Genomic DNA, 12691 nt, shown 5'->3' with positions numbered 1-12691 from the left:
GCTTCAGTTTTCTTCTGAGACACAACAGCAAGGTCAGCCTTGCAAGCCAGCACTAGGCCGTGCTGACAGTTGGAGGCTATTCTGGGACCCAGAAGACTTTGTTTTGTAAGGCCCTGCACTCCCAGATTATCTCTGGCTTTGGTTAACCCCCAGCCACTTTAGCCTTTGATACAGAGAGCAATGTTAGGTACAGTAGAAAGATCACAGTATCCATATTATTGATAAAAGAAGTATTCCCTTGCAGAGAACTTGTCTTTACTACATTATGATTATGAACAACCTTTATTTCCCAAGCAGTTTTGGAATTTCCAGTTCTTTTTGAATAAGAATTAAGTACATATTTCAGAGCTTAAAACAAAATTTTACTCTAATAAAATTCTTGTGTGCCCTTAGGAGTACAGGCTAAGAGGAAACACATTTAAGCCACAGTGGAAGATATTTGCGTTAAAGGCAAAGAAGTTTCCCTATTGTCACTGTGGGCACCCAAAGATTAACTTCCTTGCCAAAGAAAGGGATGAGCTCTTGTCTGGAGAACTGAGATAGCTCTGGGCAGCGGCATGGGCAGAGTTTTGCAGATGGGTGAATCTGCTCAGGGACCATGATGCATGAGTCAGCAGCACATCTGCAGATGGAGTGGGCAGAGGACTTCTAAATTTAGTCGTTATTCACTGGAGAAGGTTTTAGGGAGCATCCCCCTGACCCTCATCTTGCTCTAGTCATATCCTCCTGGAACCAAGGCAGGTGGGTGGAGGAGAGGCAGGGCAGTCAAAGGTTTCAGACACCAGAGTCCTGTGGCTCTGTTTCTTTGTACCACTGACTTGGATGGTTCTTTCCAGTTCAGCCATGAAACATACTATTTTCTTAAAATATAATTCCTGGGTTTAAGAATCTACAGTATTCTAAAAATTAGGGTATTTTCTGAAATTAGACTTCCAGATTCCAAAATCTGGCCAGTCCAGAGACATTTTGAATCAAATTACTTTTCTCCCATAAAGAGCCATGGTGAGTGAGGATTAAATACATTTGGTGTGTGTGACCATTAAACGTATTGACTTAAAAATAGTGCCAGGAACTGTGCCCAGCTCTCTGAGGTGGGTAGGTTCCCAGTGCTGTAGATGAGGACGCTGACATAGTGGTTAGGGACCCTGTTCAAGACTATGTGCATCAGCAGAATCCTGCAGTCTGTCTTACTGCAAATGCTAACGCTTTTAACAGTTTCATCCTTCACTTCCTAGAGGGAATGGAGACTCGTTTGCAGAGTTTATTCAAAGTAATTCAGAGATTCTTGTTCTGCCTAATCTCTACCCCCCCCCCCAATGTCTGCACTCAAACGGTGGTAACATTTTTATTGAAGTATATGAAGAAAGGGTATTTCAATCAACAGTGCAGTCAGTTATGGGAGTTGTTCTTAGACAGTATATCAAAACTTCAATAGTGATAATTTTGTTTTTTGCTTTTTTTTATGGTGGTTCTCATGTATTGTAAGTTAGTCTTGAACTTTATGTGCAACTACAAACATACTTTCCCATATCATTTGAAGCCTTTTAGAAAAACGTATGAAAACATTTTTAACACACTTTCCTTTTTATAATAAAATATACTAAGGTAGCTTCCATTTACAGCACTGTAGAAGTCATTTCACAGTTAACCCCATTAATACTCTTAATACTGTAAATAATATTAATATCTAATAGTATTTCTAAGTTTGGAAGTCATACTTCAGACATTTACTAGGAAAAATAAATAAATAAATAAATAAATAAATAAATAAATAAATAAAGTATCAGAACTACTGACCAGTGTCATTGTCCAGAGCAGTGTTTGGTATGTAATAGAACTCAATAAATACTTGTTGAATGAATCAATGGGCTTTTCTTTTCAGGCCTGTATTGATGAAAATTTGGACATGGTGAAGTTTCTGGTGGAGAACAGAGCCAATGTAAACCAGCAAGACAACGAGGGCTGGACACCTCTTCATGCGGCAGCTTCCTGTGGTTATCTCAACATAGCAGAGTGAGTGAGCATCTGTTGTGGGTTTGGTGCAAACTCCTCTGCTCATCAAAACTTGAATTTTACAAAGAATTATAATCTCTCTAATTTACAAACAGAAAATTGACTATTAATAACTAGTTGACACAGTGTTTTGTATCCTTACTAAATGCACAGTTCTTACTTCCAATTTTGTTTGCTTTTGTTTTTGTGTAATTCATATTTGCCGGGCTATTCAGAGACAGCACCAACCTGGTGCACTGTCTGGTTAATTTCTGAATAGCAGAAAACATGCATGTCAATTGTAAATTTTTTTCCTTTGGACTTTTCTATAAACCTGTTTTGTTTGTTTTTACAAATATTATTGCAGTAAATTATGAGTCAGAACACATAGGGCCAAGGCAAGGTAGTGATTGGCATGTGTTCTCCACATTGGTTGAATGACTGTGTTTAACATGTTAGTAGCTGCTGACCTCCGGGGGCAGACTGTCCTCTCTAGAGCAGAAGAGTCTTGATCACCTGGTACCTACTATATGAGCAGCACAAAATAAGTTTCTGTTATATGAAAGAATGATCAGGAATTTTATTTCTAGTTAAGAAAGAAACTTTGGTAGTTGAAACATCTTTAAAATTTGCAGGGCAAATTTAGATTAATAAGTAAATCTAATCAGGATAGTCTATGATCTTTTTTGAAAATCAAATTGATTAAGTCCTTTCCAATGATACAACTGCAGCTAGCACATTTTTTTTCTTGTTCAGCAAACATCAGGCAGTCATGTGGAGGTCTAGTAACTGCATTTGCCCAGGTTATCTGGAGATCGCTGAGTGGCTGGGTTTCCTTAGAGAAGTGTCAGTGTAGAGACAAACGAGGCATCAGTGCAGGTGTTGGACAGGGCTGTTGTTTAGGTGTAGATAACCACTGGATTGTAGTTTCCTTTGTTCTAAGTTAATATGGATCTGTAACCTCTTTGTCACCTAGGCTGCCTCCATTTCAGGCTCATATAGAAAAGGCTCTGATTCTGTATTGTACTCACTAATGTCAATGTTCCGATGCCTGGGACTGAGGATGACTTCTTCATCCACTTTGGACTTACAACATTTAAGAAATGCAAGGCATATTGGCTTCTCATTATTCGTACTTGAGTATGAGTTTAGGTGGAATGTTTGTGATTGAGCTACAAAATCTCATTACATTCAAGAATTTAGTTTTTTTTATCCATTTTTTTTCTTTCTAAATTATCTAAGACCAGCTGAATCTTAGAGAGTAATATAGGTGGTGTTGTCTTTTGGGAAAGCTGAATAGAGAGAATTATTGTAATGCCTTTTGTGGACTATTACCTTGAATGAAGTAAGTTTATCAGTGACCATCACAACTTATGCATATTCATGTCTGAGCATAGTGAGCTGATCCAGTCTGGAATCCACTGCAGATGTGGGGTGGAGGTAGAGATGGTATGCTTTAGTTTACCTTGTAATATACACATTATCATTTGATAAGTTATTTTATTTTTATATGCACTGCTGTTTTTGCTAGGGGTATCAGGTCCCCTGAAACTGGAGTTACAGATAGGTGTGACCTTCCATATGGGTGCTGGTAATTGAACCTGGGTCCTCTGGAAGAGCAGTCAGTACTCTTAACCCCTGAGCCATCTGCCCCCAGATAAGTTTTTATTTTACTCTCCTTATTTTTAATATTTTTATATAACAGATCAGGGAAATAACATGATTATTTAATGGCTCAGCATTAAGAGTCGTGGCTGCTCTTCTGTAGGACCTGTGTTGGATCTGCAGCATTCACATAGCCACCTACTACCCTTTCTTAACTACAGTCCCAGGGGACCTGGCATCCTCTTCTGGTCTCTAAGGACTGTGCACACATGTAGTGCACAGACAATCATTGGGACAAAACACCCATACACACGAAATAATAAAAGTATTTTAAAAATTAATTAGAGACAGGGTATCACTGTGTAGCTCTGGCTGACTGTGGGCTTAATGGAGCCCAGACAACCCATGAACTTCAATCTTTCTGCCTCAGTAGCCCAAGTGCTGGGGTCACACATGTGTGCCAACTCCACACTGGCATGTTTGCGTCTTGAAGAACTTACACCTTAAACTTATTTCTAGGATAATTAGTGAAGGACAGAGAAACTGGCTTTTTTTTTTCCCCAGGAGAAACCCATAGCCATTTTATTTCATCTTCCTTGGTGATCCTTTCTGCCTTGCATATCTCTGTCTGTCTCTGTCTCTGTGTGTGTGTGTGTGTGTGTGTGTGTGTGTGTATTTAGTTTATTTTTTTCTAATTTTGAGTTTAAATAGAGTACTAGTTTGCTAGATTATTCCTAATGGTGTTTAATTAAGAAGCAGCAGATTGACCCAAACATTTAGCATGACTGAGAGTTTATTGCAATGCTAACTTATTTCGAGATCTTTTAAAAACACATTTTTTTTTTCTGTACTTTTTTTTTCCATTAAAGATTAGCGAAGGGACCCAGTGAAATGGCTCAACAGGTAAAGGCAGTTGCCATCAAATCTGAGCAGGGGGTTTGGTCCTTGGAACTCACATGGAGAAATGAAAAAACTGATTCCTGCAAGTTGTCATTTGACCTTCTTGTATGTTCCACAGCATGCTCATGTGCACATGGATAAATGCATTAATAAATAAGTGTTAGGAAATAGTAGCAAAATACCTTTTATCAGTGCTCAGCTAGGCTTTCAAGGGACATATGTGGAACTAACAGCAATTCTAAACATCTAGACAGCAGGCTCTTCCTGTGTCCTGCTGCTTTCTAGTTCATATGCTGATGTTTACGCTCATCCAGTACAAGTGCAGTGCTAAAGCTCTTTATGTTTCTACTGTGAACTGAGGAGATGTGGAAAAATGGAAAGCGGTGTTCCTTGGTAGAAGCCATTTTTCTTGATCATTAGACTTTGAACAGATCAGAAAAGGGAAAAGTGGCAGCCCATGTAACCTGCCCCAGGAAGAGATGTTAGAATGGAGACCAAGATATTTAGTTTAAGCAGGAAAGACTAAAGCATCAAGGTAGAGTCTGCTATGGAAGAGGTTCAACCGTAGATCAAGCTGTTTTCGAATTCTGCCTGCCTTTGCCCCCAAGTACTGGGATTAAAGGTGTGCACCACCACTGCCTGGCCAGGCAAGATTCTTGAAGCAAAAGAGTTTGAAATGGACCTTGAAAGATGTGAAAGGTATTTACAAGAGAAAAGAGAAGGGAGTTTGATCTATTTACTTGGAGGAAATATCTCTCCCTAAGGAGCAGAGCTGAGTGTGAAGGGGTTGGGGGTTACAGGAATAATACTGGTTGGGTTTGATTATAATATATATTTCAGTTCAACCAATATTTATTGTGTGCTTATTATGTATACTATTTGTATATTGATTTTTTTGCATGATACAGGACATATGGTTGAATGCTTATTTGGCTTGAGAGGAAGAAACCAGAAAAGAAAAACTATCAACTATGGAGTAATGAAGGAATAATTGGATACAGTGGTGACACTTGATAGATTTAAATATATGGATAGAGGGCATTAACTTTAGAGTTGAGTAAGGTGTCTTTCTCTGGGTCTCTGAGGGAGGAAATGCCATTGAGCTGTGTCTTAGACAGTGTTCTGTTGTGAAGAGACACCATGACCACAGCAACTCTTATACAGGAAAACATTTAATTGGGGCTAGCTTACAGTTCAGAGGTTTAGTCTATTATCATCATGGCAGGAAGTGTGGCAGCATGCAGGCAGATATAGAGAAGTAGCTGAGAGTTCTACACCTGGATCTGCAGGCAGCAGGAAGAGGGAGAGACTTGAGGCTTGGCTTAAGCATCTGAAACCTCAAAGCCCATTCCCAGTGACACATTTCTTCCAACAAGGGCACACCTCCGAATCCTTTTAATGTGCCACTCCCTGGTGACCAAGTAGTCAGTTCATCTATGAGCCTATAGGGGTCATTCTATTCAGTTCACCACAGCTGTGTATATGTGGAAGTGATTTATCAACATTTATTGAGGCCTTATTATGCCAGGATACTAGGCACTGAGAAAGCAACGTTATGCTTTTAATTTAATTTTTATTGATCTTTTTTCTTCTTTGCCAACTCTGAAGTACATGGGCCATACATATATTGATTTTTTAAAAATATTTTTTATTTTATTTGCATTGGTGTTTTGCCTGTGTGTACAAGAACATTGGATACCCTAGAACTAGAGTTACAGACAGTTGTGAACTGCCATGTAGGTGCTAGGAACTGAACCTGGGTCTTCTGGCAGAGCAGTCAGTGTTCTTAACCTGTGAGCCATCTCCCCAGCCTCCACATTAGGGACTGAACTCAAGTGATTGTATTTGTCAGCAAGTGCCCTCTCCCCCACAGTTGGTGTTAGGAACCTCAGTTTCTTAAGGAGTAAGCCTTTATCATAGTTTTATTTAAGATTGATTTGTGTGCGTGCATGTGTTTGTTATGTGTTTGTGTGCGTATGTATGTGTGTGAGAGAGAGACAGTTGAGACAAAGCACTTTGAAAATTAAAAGATACAGATAAAGTATTGAAATTATCATCCCCTTTTCCTTCAAGATACATATTCTGTGTAGATTCAGAATCTGCTTTGCATTTTAAATGTTTCATCAGTAATTTAATTTCCTTTATGAATGTAGATTCATATAGATGACTTATTATAGAAGTTAAATTCATGCAAATTCTAAATATATATTTTATTTCTCAGTTTTCACACCTACATTACTAAGCAAATTTCACTTTGGCACTGCAAACAAATTTTCATGAGAACTCCTTATTTACATAGCTTTTTAATTTTCTTACTTTTAATACTGGAAGTATAATAAGTCTTTTTGAAAATTTATTTGGATCCTAGGCTGTATGAGTAAAGGCTGAATGCCTACCCTCTTTTACTTTACTACAGCAAGGTTTCACTTTATAGTCTCGATTAGTCTTGAACTCAGCGTGTAGCCCAGGCTCCTGCCTCAACATCCTGAATACTATATTACAGGCTTGGCCAAATACCCCACCCTACCCTGCTCCTTATAGTATTTAGAAAGACTTAGTATTTTTAGAAGTGAAAAAATTGGTATATGCATATGCCAATTATTAGGCGTATGCATATGTACAAAATCTTTTTGATTTGGTTATATCAAAAAAATGAGTAAGTAAATATGGATATGTAAGAAAACATTAGTCTTGTTGGGAAATGGTGAAACCTATATTCCTAATTATTGAAGGCTATTAGGGTATGAAATTAATAATAAATTAGTAACAAAACACCTCATCTTTATCTTAAAACCCCCAAATATGCCTTGCTGTACATTGAACTCAAGACACAGTACAAACTGATATCAGATTGACAGAGATAATTTTGATTTTGTCACACAGGTATTTTATTAGCCATGGAGCCAGTGTGGGAATTGTGAACAGCGAGGGTGAAGTTCCTTCTGATCTTGCAGAAGAGCCAGCCATGAAAGACCTTCTTCTGGAACAAGTAAAGAAGCAAGGTAACCTAGGAGACTGTGTGGTTAGAGAGGCTCTCACACTGCCCCTTAGGGAACATAATCCTTCTTCCTTATCATGTGACAGGGCAGGATTAAATCTGTCTGTGCCGCATTCGTCATCAATCTCTTAATAACTCATACAAGCATAGGCCACATGCCCAAGGGCTGACCAGGCTTTCCTTGTCTTTGCTATTCTAAGGTTGTGTACTGACTGATCTTGGAGTTAGGAGTGACCTGAGGAGGACTGTGGACTGTTCTTTTTGTGCGTGTACATTGTATTCTCACCCGATAGTCTGAAGAAAGGCTGGAATCCAGTGTGACCGAATCCATTTTGTGACTTTGTGTCCTTTCCCTTTGAGAGCTACACAGTGGTACTGAAAGCTCTTTATTAAAACCGCTGAAAGGATCTTTAGCCACAGTAACCATGGAAACTGTTCTGATAGTTTCTTTTGTTTGCAGTTTTGAGAGACAGGGTCTTACTTCATAGCCCCACATGCCCTGAGCTCGCTTTGTGGCCTGGACTGTCCTTGGATCTTCAGCTGTCCTCTTGCCTTTGCCTCCCTGAGTTTAGACTGCGGGTGTGAGCCACCATACCTGGTTTTAGTTGTTTCCTGAGATAAGGAACCTATCTTAGAAGAATATATTCTAAAAATATGTTCCTATTTTGTAGTTTTAGAAGAAACTCATTTCAGGGCATAAAACAGGGTTCTCCTATTAGACACCTTGAAGCCATTTTGTTTTGTTTGATACACGGTATTGCCCAGGCTGTCGGTGGACAGATGCCTCAAATCTCTTTTCTCCCTACCAGTATTACAGGCCAGCACCACCGCACCTAGCTTTAGAAATTTTTTTCAATTTAAAGTTATTGGCTAACTATGGACAGCAAGTCTTTGGATTCTGTTGAAACTGTCATAAAACTCTGGATGGGATCTGTAGTGATCAGAGATAGAGGAGGCTCTTCTAAATGACCAGAAGTTATTTCCAAAGCTTTAGTGTCCTTTAGAACAGTTAGGGCCAAGACTGGCCACACTTGCTTGTTTATTCTCCAAAGCTGCCTATGCTGTATCAGCTGAGCTGAGTAGTAATGGTAGACTGTAGGGCTGTCAAAACTGCAAGGAAACATTAAGTGTCTAACTTTTTATAGAAAGCATGTTAAGCCTGCCTTAAGTGATGGTTATTCCAGGTCATGCTATTACTAAAGTTCATATGTGGTTCTGTGCCTTACTGAATTAAAATTTTTATACTAAGTTTATCCTCTCATCCTATTCATTTCACCTCCTAAAATGCATTTTTAAAAAGATTTATTTATTTTATGTGTATGAATGTTTTGTCTGCATGTACCTCTGCACACCAGAAGAGAGCATTAGAGCCCATAGGGCTACAGTTATAGATGGTTGTGAGCCACCATGTGGGTGCTGAGAATTGAACTCAGGACTTCTGGAAGAACAGCCAGTGCTCTTAACCAACGAGCGATCTTTTCAACTCCCATTCAGTCTCCTAAAATGTTTTACAGTTTACAAATTTATAAGTATGTTTTAGTTTAAGAATCTACTCTTTTTGATTGCTGACTCCTCTTAATGCTTTGTTGAAGCAAGCATTTGTATGTCTGCTTCGCTTGGCAGCACTGATAGCTCTTACTGGGTCTAAGTAGCTTCCTCTTCACCCCGTGCATCTCCCCAGACAGACAGGTCTTCAGCAGTTTATGGCTTCTTATTTAGGAGCCGAGAAGGAGACTGAAAACACAGATAAAGTATGCTTATGAGTATGGAACCTTTTGAACGGGTGTCTTTGTATTCTGAACATTACATTGTTTTGTATAATGAAGAATGTCCTTTCTTAAGGCCCTTCTTTACTGGCCTAGATACTGGAAAGTTGATGGATAAAAGGAAGAACTCTTAGAGTACCTCCAGATGATTGCAAGGGAAACAAAATCTACATTGCCTTAAAAACAGACTCTAGTTGACTTTAGATAACTTGGTAATCGCTGGGTTGCTCTATGTAGCTTCAGATAAGTATGTACAAGTGCTGTGGAAATGAGCTTTGCCCTTTCTCATAGTATAGCCTACCTGAAATGAAATGGTAATCTTGCGGTGTAGTGAGTGGACAAGAGCCAAGAGCATCAAGGAGTTCTACTGGCAGCTCTGCCACTGATGTGTTTGTGACCATACACAAAGCACTCAGCCTTTCTGTGTTTGTTTCCTCATATGGCAAGTGAGGCTAGTAATAGCTATTATAGTTACCCCACAGGATTGTTGGGAAATAAAGGTCATATAACACGTTAAAGAACTTTGGTATTTATAGTTTCATGCAAATATTGTAAGTAAAAATAATATCCGATCTGATTTTATGTTCTCTTGAAAACAGTGTTAGGTATGTTCCCTTCATGAATGTGTATGTACCACATAGTGGTTAGCCTGGCTATTTAGCATTGCTAATTTTGTAATACAAATGCATTACTTTCAGTTGAATCAGTTATCAGCTTAATGAGAAAAGTGTTATCTGTGGTAATATCTGTATGTTTTGAATCTAAAGGAAATACCCTGTCAGACACAGGGGGGCTTTAGTAACACTGCTGTCTGGTGTCTGGCTTCTTCAGGCGTTGACCTAGAGCAGTCAAGAAAGGAAGAAGAACAACAGATGCTGCAAGACGCCCGCCAGTGGCTCAACAGCGGGAAAATAGAAGATGTGAGGCAGGCTCGCTCAGGGGCCACAGCCCTGCATGTAGCTGCTGCCAAGGGTTACTCTGAAGTTCTCAGGTGTGGAGCTGGGCATACTGGGAGAAAAAGAGATGGATTTTAGAAGCAAAAGCTCTTATCTTTTTAACTGTGGTGTATTTTCTTGTTGTTGATTTTCTCTTGCCTTGCAAAGTTGCCTCATACTTTGCTGGTTGGTGTTCCTTAATGGGTCTCCCTTCCTCTTACAGTCCCTCTTCCTCAGGTACATGAAGACTTTAGGCACCATGGCATAGGAAGACCTCTCTCAGATCTGTGATGTTATCCAGAAACCTCCTTTCTTTGACTGTACAGATGTGTGACCCTTGTGGTTCTGAAATAGACAGTTTCTGGGCTCATTAGATCAATTATAGATCTTGAGTGTGTAGTATCCAGTTTTCAGAATTAGACAGGTGTGTGTGTGTGTGTGTGTGTGTACACGTGCGCATGTCCACATACACTTGACTCCATGGGTAAGAACATCTGCTGCCAAATGATGCCTTAAGTTCAGTCCCCTGTGTGCTAGAAAGAGAGAACCAATTCCTCCAAGTTGTCCTCTGACCTCAACTTGTGCATAGTGGCATGTATGTTCCCTTACACACAGATATACTTTCATGCACAGCACATCACATGAATCAATTTAAAAATGTAATTTAAAAAAGCAGTGAACGAGAGCTAGACTCTACTATTTTACTTGTCACTTTTCTTATAGTCATGCTTTATGTGACTCCTGGTGATTAGTGTTGATAAGAGTTCCAGCATGCAGGGGAGCTAATGACACTATGTGTACAGTTGTTGCTAGACTCTTCCAGTGTTCACATGCTACCTAGTACGGCCTTCCTAGTAGGTATGGTAGTGTGTTGGTGCTTTTTCTCCTTCTGCCTGAACGTGGTAGTCATGTGCTGCTCAGTTCTTGAAAGGATAGCACAGTACAATTTGGGCTTTAGGAATCACATTTTTCCTCTTACATATAACATGGATGCAAGTTAGTCTGTAGTTTTATAGCTAGCTTAGCTAGAATTCTCTGTGGGTATTTTAAGAATTGGAGGTATGGGATTTTACAGAAAACAGTCATGTCCTATAAAGGTCATTTACAAAACTCATTGGTAAAATATCCTAGAGATATTTGAGTTCTCATTTTATATGTGAATTCCTTTCTGAACTGGAAAATGCAGAGTATACCCTGTAATAGAGTTGTGTAAGTTGGCTAATTGATTAGGTTTTAGTTAATCTTGGGTGCAGACTATTCTATGTATTCCTCGTGTATGGCATATGTTGTTTTCTGTTGCTGTAACAAACATCATGAATAAAGCAATATTAGGGAGGAAAAAACTTATTGGCTTATATGTTCTGAGAGCAGTCCATCACTAAGGGAAGGAAGTCAGGGCAACAATTCAAACAAGACCAGAGGCAGGAGAAAAGGCTCTTACTGACCTGCTTCCTGTAGCTTACTCAGCTACGTGGCTCATATAGTTCAGGCCCACCTGCCTAGAGGTGCACTGCCCACAGTGAGTTGACCCTTCCCATCGTTAGCAATTAAGAAAATGCCCCATAGACGTTCATAGGCCAGTCTGGTAGAGGCAAGTCTTTAGTTGAGGTTCTCTCTGACTAGATAATCCATGTTTATGTCAGGTTGACAAAAACTAAGTAACATGCATAGTGTGACATGGCCATGTGTAAGGAATGCCATAGGGATGAACTTACGGAGAGGAGCAGTGAAGGTTGTAATTGGTGTGAAGTAGCAATAGGAATTGCAGGCTGCTCCTTAGAGGAATGAAGGGATCACGGGATGCCTGGAAGTCATCCCGCAACTGAAGCATTAGTGGAGTGGTAGCTTATTTAGTAGAAAACTATAAAATCAAGGGTGTAAATGTACCTTTTGGGTTTCCTTCTAGACTTTTAATTCAGGCTGGCTATGAACTCAATGTTCAGGATCATGATGGCTGGACTCCTCTTCATGCTGCTGCACACTGGGGAGTGAAAGAGGCTTGTTCCATCTTGGCAGAAGCACTCTGTGACATGGATATCCGGAACAAACTGGTTAGTGAGTCTGAACCTCTAAAAGGGCAATGAGATCAGGTGGCTGGGTGCCTGGCGTAGGCTTAAAGTCTCTGTTCAATATCCAGTTGGTTGTTCTGGGGGATGTGCACCACTGTAGCTGTGTTGTCCTCTTCCTCCTTGCCTCGCTGCTTGTTATCAATATAATAAGAAGTACATTTGCTCGGTAAAATAAAAGTCCACCAACCACGTCATCTGGTTCTACTTGTGTTGAAGCCCCTAAGACAAAAGGAAATGAAAAAGATATCTGCTCTTGACAACAAATGAACTTTGAGAAACCTAATGTCCTGTCTGTGGTGAGATATGAAATATTTTACAATTTTTTTCAACTCAGAGTCTTTTAACAGCTGCACTCTCTGCACATGGAGTCATTCAAGAACGTCTGTAAGCCAGGCGGTGGTGGCACACGCCTTTAATCCCAGCACT

The 12691-nt window shown here is 39.7% G+C and overlaps 1 protein-coding gene across 3 annotated transcripts in view; it reads left to right on the top strand.

The window, feature by feature from the left end:
- Nucleotides 1-12691, top strand: part of Ppp1r12b (protein phosphatase 1 regulatory subunit 12B) — a 210617-nt gene that overhangs the window by 44576 nt on the left and 153350 nt on the right. For all 3 annotated transcript variants that reach the window (XM_005348387.3, XM_005348386.3, XM_026779678.1), the window contains exons 2-5: nt 1883-2013; nt 7381-7499; nt 10093-10252; nt 12103-12247. In XM_005348387.3, coding sequence (XP_005348444.1) covers nt 1883-2013; nt 7381-7499; nt 10093-10252; nt 12103-12247 — 555 coding nt within the window. The remainder of the gene's footprint in view (nt 1-1882; nt 2014-7380; nt 7500-10092; nt 10253-12102; nt 12248-12691) is intronic.

This window comes from Microtus ochrogaster, chromosome 6 (assembly GCF_000317375.1).
Source record: "Microtus ochrogaster isolate Prairie Vole_2 chromosome 6, MicOch1.0, whole genome shotgun sequence".
In the NCBI taxonomy this organism is placed as follows: Eukaryota; Metazoa; Chordata; class Mammalia; order Rodentia; family Cricetidae; genus Microtus; species Microtus ochrogaster.
This window is presented reverse-complemented; position numbering and strand designations above follow the sequence as displayed.